The sequence below is a fragment of the Onychostruthus taczanowskii genome, unplaced genomic scaffold, assembly GCF_017590055.1.
Source record: "Onychostruthus taczanowskii isolate IOZ18803 unplaced genomic scaffold, ASM1759005v1 scaffold44, whole genome shotgun sequence".
In the NCBI taxonomy this organism is placed as follows: Eukaryota; Metazoa; Chordata; class Aves; order Passeriformes; family Passeridae; genus Onychostruthus; species Onychostruthus taczanowskii.
In genome coordinates, this window is record NW_024501903.1 from 2105282 (window position 1) to 2121958 (window position 16677).

A 16677-nucleotide genomic window follows, 5' to 3' on the forward strand; every position below is an offset into this window, starting at 1 on the left:
GTGGTCTCCCCAAACATAGCACATGGAGCCCCAGTTGTCTCAGCTGCTACTGTAATACAGATAAGTAATTTTTGTTCTGCCTTTGAGTCACTAGTATAAATTATGTGCTTCGGTCTGGTAAACACTTTTGCATCGTGTCTTCCATCTGATAGTTGCTAAAAGAAAAAGGGAAAAAAAATTGTTTCAGTATCACTTCTGCTCTCTTTCAAAGAGAAACAACGTCGGCTTCCTCACGGGCTTTCCTTAAGTACTGTTTGTCTTTCTTAAGTTCAACCTGTGCTTTACCACCATTAATCTTTTACATCCACTGTGGACTGCCAAGACAATCAGCCAACATTGAAGTCATGACAGATAGCTGAGGATTCACTCAAGCTGTCTCAGCAAAGCTAAAGTAGCAGGAAAACACACCAGGTTCACCCCCCACACAACGGACCTCTGTGGGCATGTCCACCTCAACTGAGGCAATGCCTCGGAACACGCACGGGTTAGTCCTAACCAAACCAGTTTGGGTTTCAGCAGATGAAGAGCTGCCCCAACACGTGTGTTGGCAGCAAACAAAAGAAAGACTGTCCACCTTCACAGTGAGCTGGGCTACAACAGCTCTACTGCTTCTGAGATTCTTGGCTCCACATTGCACCTTACAGAGGTGTAAAAAATGCTGGGTTAGAGGCAACTCAGGAGGTTTCTAATCCAGCCTTGCATTTGAGGTGTCACTGGATCAGGTCAGCTGCAATTTTCTCTAGCCAAGTCTCTCAAAGACTGAGACCCTGCAGCCTCTGAGGGAACCTGTTCCTTTACACCATGATCCTCTTATTGGAGGAGCTTTCCTAAGACCCACCCTGAACCTACAAATCTGGGTTGTGGTTGTTTCTCCTTATTTTGTCACCTTCTACAATCAAGAGTTTGACTCCATCATACCCACAACCAACCTTCAAATATCTGCCTGTTACTAGATCACAATGACAATACATCACTACCTGGCTTTTCCCAGAAAATGCTACAGTGGGCAAAGGAATGCAGTCCCACCCTCAAAAAAATGACCCCAAAAGGAGGGGGTAGGACCTCTTCCCCTCTTGTAGGGAAGAGGTCGTGTGTTTTGACTCATCAGCAATGATGCAGCAGAGAAACAAGTTAGAGAGCAGGACCTTTGTGCAGCATTGCACAAGAGAGCTGGTGTAGCAGGAGTGCTGGCAGGCACTGCCTTTGCAAGCAAAATGCACCCCCTGACCTGCAAAACCTTCTCTGGTGGAGCAAGTGTTCATCCCTCCTGTGAATCACAGGGCAGATTACAATAGCTAAAATATATGATGGTCTTCTGGAATCAAGCTGGGAGATTACATGGGAGGAGCAGGGTGCAGCAAGGCAGTTTGACAGCTGGAATAAGTGCAAACTCATGGAGTTTCAGTGCAATCAAAACTTTCTACAAAGAACTTGTCAGAGGACTTCCCTGAGTCCCATCAGGAGATCCAGGTGACATAATCAGTGCCCTTAAGCCTCTTAGTTACCTCTCCCTGCATCCAGGCTCAAAATCCATAAATTCACCCAATCCAGCACTGGAAGGAACTTCTGGAGAATTTGTCAAATTTATTCCACTGCCTCTAAACAGACTCAGCTCTCTGAAGTGGAGTTTGGCCAACCTGCACTTCAGAACTGCCATGATGGAGACTCCAAGCCCATCCCAAACCATCTGTTCCACTGTTCCACTCCTCTGGCAATCAGAGGTTAGGAAGTTTTTCCTACACTTGTTTCCCTTGCTGCAGTTCAAGCTCAGCACTTCTTGGCCTCCAATCACCAGCCATGTAGAACAGTTTACTCCCTTTCCCTTCACAGCCACGTTTGGCATACTTGAGGACTGTTATTCCTCCTTTCAGCCCTCTCATCCCCAAAAAACCCCATTTCCTTCAGACTTTCTGTTTTCTATATTTTTGATCATTTTTTGGTGCTTTTCTCTGGTATGTCTGCAACTATTTCCTATTTTTGTGAATGGGTAGAGCATCCCGAATGAGGCATGGCACAGCTGAGCATGGGAGTGACCAATTAAAACTCCTTAGAGAGAAGGGAGAGAAAAAAAAAAAAGAAAGAATTTTGTACAATACCCATCTTTTGTACTTTGCTGCAGAATAAAGAGATGTTCTTTCTTCTCCCTCCTATAAAATTTCATCCCAGTCAGCACTGTGCCAAACTCCACCTGGCATCTCCACTACTTGACAGCTTATGATATCTCTGCACTAATGGTCCTACTTCAGTCCACATCCCACATTCTCATTTAAGGACATCCTTACAATGCATTTTCAGGTGGGATATGAAGGATCTACTTCAGGAACCTAAATAAGCCCTTCATCAAGGAGTTGCCCATAGGAATAGGGCTGCAATCAGTAAATCAGCCCTTTAACCTCTTCTTGCTTGTCCCATCAGAGAGGAGCAGCTCTTCCAATGACCTTGCTTAAACTGCTTTTGCTTGATGTAAGAATGACACTGATACACAAAGCCAAACCCAGATAAACCAGCTGGGAGGAAAAAAAACCCAAAACCCAAAGCTCTAGAGGACTGTACAACCAGTACACGATGAGAAGCTTTTGTTTTAGGCAGAACTGCAGACATACATCTCAGCCAGACAGAGAATACTCTGACTTCATGGTACACAAATGGCAGGCAGAGCACACTGATCTAACGATAGGGAGCTGAGCTGCTCTACAACAGCACTTGTTTTTCACACTGCTTCCCTGCCAGACAGTCCACCCCTGAGCCCATCGTGCCGGGCAGCAGCCAGACACAAAACACTGCTCCAAACCCATGTCTAACACAGGAGACAACAGACAGGCACGTCCAGCAGCAGAGGACCAGGAGACAGTGAGTCAGTACAGGACAAGCACAACATGCCCTGGTCTCGGCTCGTTGGTCACAGAACTAAAGCCCAGGGTTTTGTTTGGGGATTGGGTTTTTTTAAAAAAATTTTTCACGTGTGCTTTAAGAAGGAACCAGGAGGAGAATTAAAAGACAGTTCTGTGCTTTGTGGCTGCGTACAAGGAGACCCTTTCATGCATGAAAGTCAGAGAGGCAAAAGGTAGGAACAGGCTTTTTAATAGGGTGCGTAGCAACAGGACATGGGACAGTGGTTTTAAACTGGAAGAGGGCAGATTCAGACCAGATATGAGGAAGAAAATTTTTTAAAATGGGGGTGGTGAGCTACTGGCACAGGTTGCCCAGAGAGGTGGTGGATGTTCCCTCCCTGGAAACATACAAGGCCAGGCTGGACAGGGCTCTGAGGAACCTGGTCTAGTTGAAGATGTCCCTGCTCATTGCTAGGGTATTGGGATAGATGAGTTTTAAACCCCTCTTCCAACCGAAACCATTCTATGCATGTACAAGAAGTGTTTGTCTGAAAAAAAGCAATTAAGCAAGAGGACGAGGGACCTTGACGTCCCAAGCAGAGCAGAGGTGAAAAGAGGTATTTTGGTACTTCAATTACTTTTGACCTTCAATTGTTTGCGTAGCTTTTATTATCAATATTACAGTAGCATTTACAGTCAAACTGCCCAGAGTCTACATGAACCTCTGTCTGTAGTTATGAGGCTGAAAAAAGGCACACTTTGTCTCAACCTTTAAGCAGTCATAGTTTGATCATTTGAATGTCCCTCAACAGAAGAGAAACTCACAACACTGGCATTTCCCAGAGCATTGTACAAATAGGTCCCACAGTCTCACATAAACACAATCCTCTGAAGTGAAACAGAGCAGGCACTGCTGTAAATGCAGATTAATGCTGCTTAGATCAGGTGTGGAGAAGAGTCCCCTTTCCCAACCACCCTGGGTGGAAGTCAGAGAGAAAATTTAGTACTTTCCTTTCTTGCCATAGATCTTCTTGAAAAATAAAAGCAAAACAAAACCAGGCTTATAAAAGCACAGCACTTCAAGGACAGCGTTAGCAACGCAGCCATGTGCAGACACATACATTTGAAATGCACTTGTCAAAGAAAAAATAAATCTATCCTCTCCCCTGTGTCAATACAGCCAGAGCAGGAACTTCAAACCCCATTAGCAGCATCCTGCAGCCTGAGATTTCTCCTCTGAGATCTCAAAGCAGAACATAAACTGAAGACATAAGGAAAGTGGCAAAGCCAGCGATTCAGTACCTTCCCTTTGAGGCCATACAAAAGCCAGCATAAACCGCCTTTTGTGCACAAAAACCAAAGTCCAACCATGTGGGTTTATTGTGGACAAAAACAGGTTTTATGGGAGGAAAGCCATCACCCTCAGGCTCTGGACGAGCAAGCTGCTCTGATCTACATTCAAGGAGAGCCTGATCCACACACCAACACCCTAAATGCACACCACAGCTACATAAATACAGTATCAATAATAATGCATTAAAAAGCAAAGGGATGAGGCACCACCAAGTGAGACACAGTTCAAGCTAAAGGACAACACTTTCAAATACAGCCACTGATGCAGGAAGCTGGTGCAACTGGTGTGACTGGAAGGGAAGTCCCATTGACCACAGCACCGGGACCGCTTCAGCGCAGAGATCCCCTCGAGTGACATCTGCCAAGCATCGCTTCCTGCCCCGCGGAGGCTGCGTGGGATGGCCGGGCACATCTCAGCATGGCTGCATTTCCTCTTGGGGGAATGAGGATGTTTTGAAAACATAGGTGGCTTGCAAAGCACTTTGGGATGTATGTGGATGAAAAGCACTCTTATGCACATCGATAATTAGCACTAACCGCCGGCGTGTCACACCCTCTATGTAGAGCATTTAGCAGATTTATTCAGCTCCTGCTGGAATGCCAGAGCACAAGCTGGATATTCAGACAGTGATGTGAGCACCCTTTCATGGGGCAGATGCTAGGGAGCTAATGATGTTTGATGAGTTAAGGCCATTGGTGACTCAGGATCAGCAATTAGTTGATTTCTGCGGGAGGAAGGTGCTTCGCTCCATTAAGCTAAAAGCATCCTTCACAGTTCAGCATGCACAAAGTCATTCTGTCCACCTCCCACAAAGCCTACCTACGTTCATTAGGGCGTTGATACTTCCCACATGAACACTCAGGTTTACCTTACTGGATTCCCTAGCAGTTCCATCCCTCAGCCCTGTGCCAACTGATATTCCCTGGAAGAGCATAAGGCACACAAGGAAAGAATTGCCAAGAGCAACTGGACACACAGTCTAATGCAAAGGGATGTGGTACCACTGATGTCTATGGGGCTGAACCCATTTTGGGCAAGGCTAATAACACTCTATCACAAATTAGACACAACCTCAGTCCTGCTCTAGCCCACAGTACGGGACTACAGACATCCATCTCCCTCTCAAGGGTAGGCAGTGATGCTTCCATCAATCAATAACAGGCACTGGGGAGACACCAGCTGCACTTGTTCTGCCTGCCGTTCCCCAAATGCATGCAGGCAAAAGCAACAGGACCAAAGGATGATCTGGCTGGTGTCCCCCCAGAAAGGGAGAGCATCCAGCTCCCTCCCAGAGGCTGCATTCCAGTCATCTGAAGGCTGGCTGAGGCTGGTCACTGGTGTCAGGGAGTGGGACCCTTGACATGCTGGGGGGCGATGTGCGGAGTCACAGGACTGCAGCGCGTTTCTGAGCGCTAATGCTCTTGGCACATGGCAGGACTGTCAGGCGGAGGACGCAAAGAACAGTTATTTCTTTCAATGAGTGGGGAATGTGGCAGAGCTGGCATTTGGACCCTCTTTTTACAACTTCTTTGAAGTGTTTGATCTCAGCCGCTAACGACACAAAGGCTATCGAAGCGCTACTGGTGCTATCTTCAAAGGGCTCGGACGTTCAATGATTAATAGGAACCCTGCACGGGATGGGGGAGAGCGACTATTATGGGAATGTTGGGGGGGATCCAAGATGCGTTAGTACCTTTACTCTTTGGGATCAAGGTACTCCCAGCCTCCCCTAAAACAGACGACTTCAAAGGCGGGGGTGTGACCGTCGCAGGTCCCGGCTGAGCCCGGCCACCGCGGGGCACAGCCAGAACGGCCCCAGCGCCGAGTGTCCGCTCCAGCCGCGGCCGTCACCGCCCACCCCACCAGCCCGGGGCAGGGAGCAAGCCGGGGGGCTCGGAGATGCTCCCACCCGCCTTCCCGAGAGGCGGGGAGCCAGGAGCGTTCGTTCCCCGCCCGGGCAAGGGGCACCCCCGCCCAGCCGAGCCTCCGCGGCGCCGGGAGAGGCGGCGGCAGGTGCACCCGGGCTGGCGGCGGAGGAGCGAGGATGGAGGCGGGGGGGATGGAGCCCGGCTTTCCCGGGGCCGGGGTGAGGATGAGGTGGGGTGGGCTGAGACTTACGTATCTCCGTAACTTCTTCTCCGGCGGTGACTTTCGGAGCCAGCCCGAGCACACCACCTCCCCGCCGCTCATCGCGGCAGCCGGGCGCCGCCGGGCGCTGCCTCCCGGCGCTCAGCGCCGGCCGCGCCGGCCCATGGAGGGCGGGCGGGGGTGGGTGGGTGAGCGGACGGATGGATGGATGGGTGGGTAGAGGGAGGGAGGGAGGGAAAAAGGGAGGGAGAGATGGAAGGATGGATGGGGGGGGCGGCGAGCGCCTCCCCCCGCCGCCGCGGCCGCTCGGCTGCGAGCGGGGAAGCAGGAAACTGGCTCCTTCCCGGCTCACCACGCCTCCGCCCGCCCGGCGCCCCGCCAGCCCTGTTAAAGACACAAACCCCGCGGGGAGAGGGGCTGCCCGGCCGCACGCCGCCCCCGAGGGGCTGCCGCTCGTCCCTGTCCCCCCCACACTCATGCAGTGCCTACAGAGAAACTTTTATCATGCTGCAGCAGGTGATCTCTAACAGCGCAACGTCTCCTTAATTAAAAAGCACAGCTCCTCCCAAGCCTCTCCCCCGTAAGGTTTCATTACCCCAGGACCCTTCCTCTCTTGATGGAAAAGGTCCTTCTCACCTCGGAAAAGCGAGGCTGCCTTTAGCCTCTCTGTGCTCAGGGGCTTGTGCCTGACATGAAGGTGCCATAGGAAAACAAAGAGGTTGAGCAAGAGGCAGCCAAACACCAGTGATGCCAAAAACCCTCCTGGAGAAAAAAAATAGCAATAAAAAACCACGAGGGGAATCAATAAAAGCTTCGTATTTTATTATTGATTTTTAAGTAATGGAGCAGTGGCCACTGAAAGGGGATTTGACTGCCATTGGAGTCTCATGCAGACAAGCCAGGTTTTGTATTACAGTGTATTATACCCTGGCTGAGATTCACTATCAACTTTTAGATCTAGAAACACTGTACATTTCAAAGCCTGGTCCTCTCCTCCCCAGCTCAGGCAGTAATAAAATGTCTCTCCACAGCCCTGTGAGTTGGGTTATTCTCTAACCTTGCTTTCACTGCACCCTTTAAAGCAAAACTTGGGCATGGCACCCATAAAAGCTGAGTCCTCTTAGCCCACACTCATGTGGAAAACACAACAATTTGCTAGGGATGAATTTCTAAGACCTGTCTCTATACAAGAGCTCTGCCCCAAACCTGCTCGGGCACATTCAGTCATCCCTGCCTCAGCTTCCTTGCCTGTCCAACCTCTGTGGGCAGGGATGGTCCCTCCTTATGTGTTTGTGCTGTAGCTGGTGCAATAACAACTCCATGCTGGCTGGATGTGCTACTGTATGTCACACAACAACAACCTTTATATAACGTTGCTCGAGCAGGGATCTTGCAACACTTCAGAGCAGTAATTGCAACTTGCAGTGCCTCTGGGAGGTAGGAACAACACCTCTTTTCAAGATGGGGACAGCATGGTTAAGCCATATGTTGTTTATCATCTTTGTGAATGCATAAAGTAGGGGAATAACCCCTTACAAGTCGGTCATTTGTTAGGAATGTATTTTCTCAACAGCTTTGTTTTTCTGCCAGTGAAATGCAAAGGCTAAATAGGAAGATTTTTCTACCTTCTCACTACCCAAAGGAAGGGCTTTATCCTATTCCTGTGCTGAGCAATCTCTGCAGAGAGAGGCTATGCTCAGATCAGCTTGCCCAACTCTGCCAACGCAGTGTGTGGTGATGGGGCTGGGAGCAGGGCAGGATGGAGAGACCAGCTCTATGCTGGCCTCAGCCAGCATCACCTTATTCAGTGCACTGGAGCCATATCAATTTACACTGCATGACAGCAAGAGTCTCACCTGCAAGCTCTCCTAGGTTAGAGGCACTTTGTGCATTTGTGTGTCCTGGTGACCCGCACTTGAGAGATCTTCCAAAAACACACAAAAAATTCAGGGAGGGTGGTGGGGGATTTAGAAACACTTAATTAGGAACAGATGATCAGGATTAATACAAAGGTATCATGCAAAACTATCCCATGGCGTATGTTAATGATTCACAGGTTAGGAATTCACTCATACTGACACCAATGCAAAGTGCTATCAGTTTGAATACCAGTTGCAGAGAACCCTGTCTGCATTTTTATGTTAACAACTTCCACCACACAGAGTTGGAACACTTCATTTGGGTGATGGATGTTTAAAGAAATGCTCCATAATTATCATTGTGTAAATTGGAATGAATTATTCTACATGTTGTATGACAGCCCTTGGTTTATTACCCAGCTCCCTTGCTGTACTATTCCTTCTCTCTGCTCATCCCCTATTCTGAATCCATTTACTGACTTGGTTATATCACAAGGTATATCCGAACAGTGTCTGAAACATGAAGGCCCCCTGAGAATTCTTTTACCATGCTTTTGGTGATACCTGACAGGTGTCTCAGTTTGCTGGGAATTTTGGATGGGAAATGGGTTGCATTTTCTGTACATTTGAATATGCTGCTGTTCTCACATGTGACACAGAATCACAGAATCATTAAAGTTGGTAAATGCCTCCAAGATCATCGAGTCCAAGTGTAATATAAGCTCTGTGCAGAAAAATGCTTCAGACAAAGATGCTGCACGTGAACATGCTTCCCCAATTCCACTGTGGCTGTATGCAGAGTGGGAACAGTGAGTTAATTCTGGCATCAAGCTTCCAGATTACATATGATCCAACGCATGTAACATTACAACGCCTTATAACGCTGGCCCTCCTTAAAGCTTTTGGCCAGGAAGATACACAAATACTACCCTCAGTGCCCTCGGGAGTTAAAGACGATGTCTGTCATGAGCACAGCTCGATTTGGCAGCGCTTGCACGTTCGTAACAGTTTTTACCAACTTCAAGCTGTTCCTCCAAGCGGCAGTGGAGAATGAACTCAGGCTGGCCCCAGCTGACTGCGTAAATCTCTGGAGTGTGAGCTAACAGCCAGCAGCCGTGGCGGAAAACTGTGTGAAAACCACATCCCTGTGTTGGAAAAACCTGACAAGGGAGTTATGCGAAGCCATTGAGAATCCATCTCTGCCAGCAGAAGCAACTGAAGGAGGAACAGCAGAATTAGCAGACATAGCAAGGGAGAAATTAAGAGATGCCATGTAAGAAATAATATTCCTTGAACAAGGGTAAGGCTGAGAGAGAAACATTTTTCTAAGAAAAAGCCCTTGTACTGTCTTTAACATACTGGGGTGCGCGACAAAGTGACACTTTCTTATGCAGAAACGTCTGGGGTTTTTAATCGTAACCTTCAGTGTGGTTTCTTGTTCATATCTGAAACCGAAAAATCAGAACTTCTAAGAAAGAAACCACAATGTCCACGGCTACTCCGTCCTGCTCCAAATTTATTCAAATGAGCTGTGCCATCTGCTGGCAGTCGGGAAAGCTGCAGGCGAAGCAATTATCTTCGCTCCCCGTCTCGGGTGCAGATAGTCGGGATGGAGACACCGGGCATTTCCTGTGGATTAGGGACCAGCTGGCTGAAACGCTTCGGGCTACTTACCCCAGCCAGGCACAAATCCCTTGGAAATGCCCTATACGGCGGTTAATATAAATCGAAACAGGCTGGGGGGCTGGAGAAGGAAAGGCTTGAAAAATCTACCGTGCTGCTTGGTGCTCCTTGCCTGCTTTTAATTCTGAGCGAATGCTCAGTCTCCTGAGATCCAGCTCCACAACAGTAAGACCTGACTTTATCTTCATGCAACAGTTCCTGCAGCAGAGCGGGATGGGAGCCGCTTTTTGATTTAATGAAGAATTTTCAAGGTTAAAAAAAATCACCTCTTTCAAGAACTCAAATCTTTTCAAGCTTTCCACCCTCCATAGAAGAGCAGCACAGCAAGCCCTGCAGAACGACTGCAATTGAATCCAAACCACAAGACAGTCCTTTCCTTCTTGTGACAGACAGCAGCTCCAGCAGCACTGGCTGCTTTCCATGAGCAGAGGGAATAGTAGCACAAGGTGCTTTGATCAGATAATGAGACAGTTTGAAGCATCTTCAGTAGAGTGTTGTGGCAAAGACAGGGGCATCAGAGCTCTGATGCCTTAATACAGGCCTGAAACAGAGAAGAAACGATTTGCAGGTCAGCAGTGTTCAAGGCACATAGCCTTGAGTGGAGTTGATGGTGCTCTCTCTGTTGGAGATCCTGGCCAGAACCAGCACATCCTATCCAGAATGGATACAGAGCCTCCTGAGCAGGACAGGGAGGGGCCTGGGGTGCTGAGCTGGATAGTGTCTGTGGATGCAGCTGGGGAGGACACTTCCAGTCCTCACACTTGAAGATTATTAAAGAAGACTTCCTATTCCTGTTCAGTCAACACTGAAGCCCAATCCCACTCCTCTCACCAAACTAGACACTTTTAGAAACAACTTTGCCTGGACCTGAGCTGGGGCAGAACACTACTAATGCATTTCTCAGTTCTGGACCCAGGTACAGTTTTGGGGTTTTTTTGCACCTGGTGATTCCTTCTAGGATGGATGAGCTCCTCATGCAAACTCTCTTGCCTGGATCCGGACACATTTTTGGAAGCTACCTTTACCTTTTTCTCCCCACGCCCCCCTTGCTATTTTTTACCACGGAAGTGAGAGAAACTAGGAGGTTTCCCATTTGTTTTCTCACCTCCTCAAAACAGAAAACCATTATACAACTGCTTGGTGGAAAGTGCACCAGGCAATGCTCCAGACACAGACACTATTCTGACATAAGCATAAAGGCCACTTCATCTTTGTTTTTCCCCGATGAGACCGGCAGCTCAGCATGGGAAGGACTCCCTCTATGGACACTATCTGGCACAATGGGGCTTTGACCGCAGCTGGACCCAGGGCAAGCAACCATAAAACAAATGATAATAAAACAGGCAGGGAGAAATCTTTGCCGTGCTGCCCTGCCTGCTTACCCGACCCCGGTGTACTCTCACATCCTTAGGCATTACTTCAAGAGCAGATGGTGCTCTGTGGTAGAGCAAACGAGCAATTATCCTCCTGACACCCTGCAAGGCCTCCCCACATGCGATTGCAAGAAGTTACTTCACCCCAAGCTAAGAGCTGTTGTCTGGTTTTTCAGCATAATTGGATGTAATCAAGTTTAATTTGGTTGGTGCAGTAACTCTGAAGACTTTTGTAACTGCATTACTGTTGGCTCAACGGTCATGTGCCATTATATCTGCTGGCGAAAACAGAAGCCAGAATAAAAACAGATGCTTTCCCCCTACTCCTCCTTCCAGTGACACCCCTCAGGATATGAGCTTGCCCTGTACAGCCAATATAATGAACTAAAAATTCTATTAGAAGAAGGAAGTCACTGCTGTTGTATTATGTCCAGGCCTCTTCTACAAAGTGTAAATTACTGAGAATATATATCTCTACATTTGTTTACAATTGTTGACTGTGCAAACTTAGAGCTAAAACTACTGGAACACAGACCTACTATGCAGGTGAGCTTTTAGAATTATAAATCTTAGTGTTTTAACTATACAAGTAGGGAAGCTGAGACCATGAGCAGGAGTGAGTGGCTGATGAGGATAGACTCCCCCAGGTTCTATTTTCCACTCTACACCACCATCTGAGAACAAGGAATATACAGAATGCTGTGTCCATAGCAGACCTATAGCTCTACTTCAGGTAATCTATAGGTGAGAAAGGGGCATCTGGTAAATGTAACAAAGCCAGCAGCATAAAGACCTTATTTTCAGACCCCCCAGCTGCTACCAGTGTTAAGTCATGGAAGAAGGATGTGAAAGCCATCATGCTTTAGGTCAAATTTTGCAAATTCAAGAGCCTGTTTTCTTTTGTAATGCTCCTCAAATAATGACAGTTAAGACACACAGATATAGTCCCGAAAGATGCTGAGGCCAGGCAAAAAATAGACTGATATATGGGACCTTTTTAACAGTGAAAATAGTCACTGGAGCAATGCATGGAGGGGATATGAGCCCTTGTGGTTTCAAAGCATTTTAGCCCATCTAGAGTGTGTTATAACATTCCTGGCTGAGATGTCGATTGCATTTTAAACAGACATCTCCTAGAAGTCTAAAGCGTGAAGAGACTTTGCTGAGATCAGAGCAAAAGCTGCTCTGCAGTTGCCAGTCCCAAATGCTACACAGCAGCCACCCTCCCAGCTGAATGCTGTTAAGCTGTAGTTGCAGGCATATGCATCTCTGGTTTTGGCCAGATGGCTATTTTAAGTTTCTAATGATCTGGGAAATGAACACTTCATAATGTTCTATCTCAGAGGGTTTAGCACAAACTTTCTTCCTTTTATCCATGGCAGCACTGTTACAGATGGTATTGGATCTCAATTAGGGACTGGAGTAACGCAGGGCTAAAAACATTGTGTTTTAGCATGTACTCCAAGGACATGTCAGTATAATCCTGCCTGGCAAGTCATCCATCAAGTTCATTAACAAACAGGCCCATGAAATTTGTTAAATACTTGAACCTTATACTTCCTAAATCACCATGAACACTAATAATTTATTAATGCCATTAGTAATAATGGAATTTGAAAGACTGTTTGAAGCCACTGTATAAACCAGGCCCTTGGATTTGATTTGTGTGGTTATTCAAGTTTTGCAGGTGGCAAAGTTCAGCCCTGTAGGGTGATCTGGAAGAGCACCACCCATGCATGCTTACAGAGAAGCACCTAAAGCACTCCTTTCCCAGAACTCCAGCTGCTGTGCAGAGCCCCATCTCAGCAGCTATGACGCCACTTACACGCTGCTGAGCCAGCCTGAAAGCACATGGTGATTTATTTATACTAAACAGCTGCAGAGGTCATTTCAAGTGCTTCACAGAGATGCCATCATGTGAGCCCAACCTGCCAAAAGGAGACCTCCTCAGTTACAGTGATGACAGAATCTCTGCAGTAGGTAAGTGCTCACAGCTGCATCTCCTGGAGCTGCAAACTGGCTACCAGTTGAGCACTGAGTTTCTGTAACTTTGTGCAGAAATGGGAGAAACCTGTTCTTAACTCTGACTGGGCTGGAAATGAAACCCTAATCCTGACTCTTGCTTCCCTCCACAGCCTCTGGCAAGTCCCTTCGTCTGTCACTGACCTGGAGTGTCCCACCTGTGTGAACAGCCCTGGCAGCACTGACACTGAGAGGTCAGTCAGCCTTTGAGATGGCTGTGGTGGGAGTTCAGCTGTCTCCTGCTTGGATGTGCAGCCCATGGCTACGCGCTCATCAGTGGAGCAGCAGCAAAGCTGGGGGACAAGCAGAAAACAGGAGACCTGTGTCTCAGAAAAACATGGATCATATGCCTCTTTCACATAGCTTAACCACAGTACTGAGCACAGAGAGCCCAGGAGCTTCAAAGGGCCATCAGAGATACTGGAATTATTGCTCAAAAATTGCTTTGAAGGTAAAGACACCATGGAAGTATTACTAAAAAACATTGTATCAGTGAAGTGTAATTATTTTCCACTGTAACTGGAAATCTAGCCTCTTTTTGAAGCCGTGACAGACAGTAGGGAATAGTCCCATACTGAAACTTAAATGTTTACATGATTACCAATGTGGTCTTACCAGACCACATTCATTTTTTTCTGAGCAGTTTGCACACTTTTTTGCCAGCAACCTCTATGATCAGTGACTTCTGAAAACTCTGAACTCCATTCTTTCAGCACAAGTAGCAGTACATGAACCTGCTGAAAACAGTAAGATACACAGATATCAATGAAGAGCAAAGTGCAGGACGAAGCCTTGCAAAGAAAATTAAAAATCTACTCTTTAGGCTGCCTCAAATTATTCAGAAAAAAAATAAATTGTAAAAGTAATAAAAATAAACAGCAGGATTGCTGTCTCTGAAAGGCCTCAGGACATACAGCGATAGATAAAAATCACTGAAGCACAGTCTAGGATCTTAGAAATGCCAAAAATGTGTTTGAAACCAGATCAGTTGCAAACATCCTGCCTTGTTTCTGGTGTGGCAGTGCACCCAAAGGCAAATAGAGGGAAGTCTCGTGAGCAGGCGCCAAGCAGGGATTTGGTTGATTTGAGTCAGTTACATGCTTCTGCCACACATCTTCCTTAACCTTGGGCAAGCAGATTAATTGCTCTGGGCCTCAATTTTCTGCAGTAAAATAGTGTCAGCAATAAGAGCAACATGGATTCTAAAGTAATTTCGTCTGTATTTCACTCACAATAGAGCCTGCAATTTCTGATGTAGCTGGTACATGACTTTTAAATGGCTATAAAGTCTTGTCCCCTTCTCACCCTTTATGTGGAAGCTCTCCCTTTACAGCATCTTTCCTGTACACCTTGTGCAGCAGACACTGCGGCACAGCAGCCATAAAACAAAGGGAGCCATAATTTCTTTGAACTATGGGTCAAACTTGTTGTTAGCCAAGTCTGTAAGAACTCATATAATAAATTACATATGTCTCTTTATCAGCAGGATCATAAAATAAAACTTTACAACCCTTCTGAAGGTCATGGCTCTGCAACAAACAGTAAGACAAAACAATAAATTCACCCCCGAGACCACCATTTTTGTGGCTTTAGCAGCTTTGGTTAGGTCTGAGGAAATCAGAACTCTGTCAATCTTTATACAAAGTCTTATTTCTCCTTTGGACCCATCTCTCATTTGTCCCTAATTGTAAGGTAAAGGCTAAAACAACAGTCATAATGGTTGTTACTGGTTTCAGCAACAGCAAAGCCACGTTTATCTCTATACACACATTTAATGGAAACAATGACAAAAGTGTTTCTTGGCAAATTAGCCTCCCTCAACCCCTGAGGAAGAACACATCTATAAGCTATTCCCAAAACAATCAATATTAGTCCAGCAAGCAAAACTGTACTTTACGTTTCCCATCAAAGTCTTGGCATTCCCTCAAAGAAGTGATGCCTTATAAATTACAGCTACTACCAAATAAACCAGAGAGAGAGAACTGCTGAGCTGGGCACCTTGCTGTGTGTTTCCCTCAGGTCTGGGGGCCTGAATGCAGGTAATTCAGCTAAAATCCCTGTGCTGGCCTGCTAACGTTTAAACATTTGGCTCATGTACCTTTTGGTCTCTGCTTATACAGAAGGTACAACAGCCCAGGATCTGAGCACTGCCACAGTATCACAACGTAAATCATAAAGGAGAGAACAGCAATGTCTACTCCTAGCTTCTGAGTGTGCATTTGCTCTGCTGTGGATTTAAAAATGAGAAGACTGGAACAGGGTGTTAGTTCTGCAGGTATTATTTTTTCAATTAAAAATCAGAGTACTTTGGGATACTTTGATCTTACACATTAAAAAATGAAGTGAAGGGATTATCTGATATTCTTGAAGTGAAAAAAACAGACATTTTCCTCTAAACACTCTTCTGAGAGGCTGGCATTTAGTTATGCAAAGTTTATGGTGTAGCTCTTTTATCTCCCATCACTCTGTTCTAATGTTGCAAAGCTACCGATGCAGTAATCAATGACACTCATTCTTTCCTCTGAAGCTCAGAGTGAGGACAAACTTGAAAAGAGGCAAGCACGGGCTGCTGAGTAACTGAAATTTCAAGAAATACTTACAAAATGATGCTAGCAGAGACAGTGCTGGTCACCTGGGCTTGAGAGCTGACTGCTTACGGCACTAAAAACACCCCAGCACTAAAACCACACTGTGCACTGCACGGTCAGCCTAAGAGGTGATTCCTGTCTGCAGAGAGTAACAGCTGCTTATTTGAAGAAGTGTCACAGTTTTTATCTGGCTTCAGTCACTGTCAGGGTGCAGACTCTAAGAGAAGATGTAGCAAGGAAAGCTGCTTAAATTAAGAAAATCTTGGTGCATTTCCCTGCTTACATGTCCAAAAGAAATGACCTCCCCGTCTTCCAGATTAACTTCCGTTTCATTCTAGAAGGGAGATTCAAAGGAAATACATGACATTCCACATGGAAATCTCAGAAAAAAACATGTTGCATTCCTTGGCAATGCCAGTCCATGTTATATATACATAGCACGAGGTGAACAATGCCAGCCTGGAGGGAAACAGTGGCTCCCACCCTTGCTGGCTACCCATAAATTAAGTTTCTCACAATAATGCCAATCTTGGTATTAACCCTGAGCAGTATCATAATGCAAAGGGCCTCAGCCTCTTCTCTCTCTCTCACTAGCAAAACCAGCACATGTTGAAGGCTGCTACCAAGACTAGACAACCTTTCCTTCCCCTTCTGAGCCATCTGGTAACCTCTCTTGGGACAACCCTGCTCAGCTCCTGCTTCAACCCCAAATTACCAGGGGTAGTTTTTTTTAGCTTTCAGACCCAAAGGCAATGTCCCCTTAGCTCACTGGATAGCCAGCTCATCAAGCATCTTGAAATGAACCAGGACATGTAGAAGACTGGGGAGACTGCTCCTCATGGACACCTAGTTGGAAACACACAAAAAACTACTCACAGT

General features: G+C 46.6%; 1 protein-coding gene across 5 annotated transcripts in view; it reads right to left on the bottom strand.

The window, feature by feature from the left end:
- Nucleotides 1-6475, bottom strand: part of GAB2 (GRB2 associated binding protein 2) — a 93298-nt gene extending 86823 nt beyond the window's left edge. For all 5 annotated transcript variants that reach the window (XR_005953378.1, XM_041414070.1, XM_041414069.1 and 2 more), the window contains exon 1: nucleotides 6304-6475. Coding sequence is in view for 4 of the 5 variants with exons in the window: in XM_041414070.1 (XP_041270004.1) it covers nucleotides 6304-6375 (72 nt within the window). In the remaining variant the exon portion in view is untranslated. The remainder of the gene's footprint in view (nucleotides 1-6303) is intronic.
- Between the last annotated feature and the right edge of the window lie 10202 nt (nucleotides 6476-16677).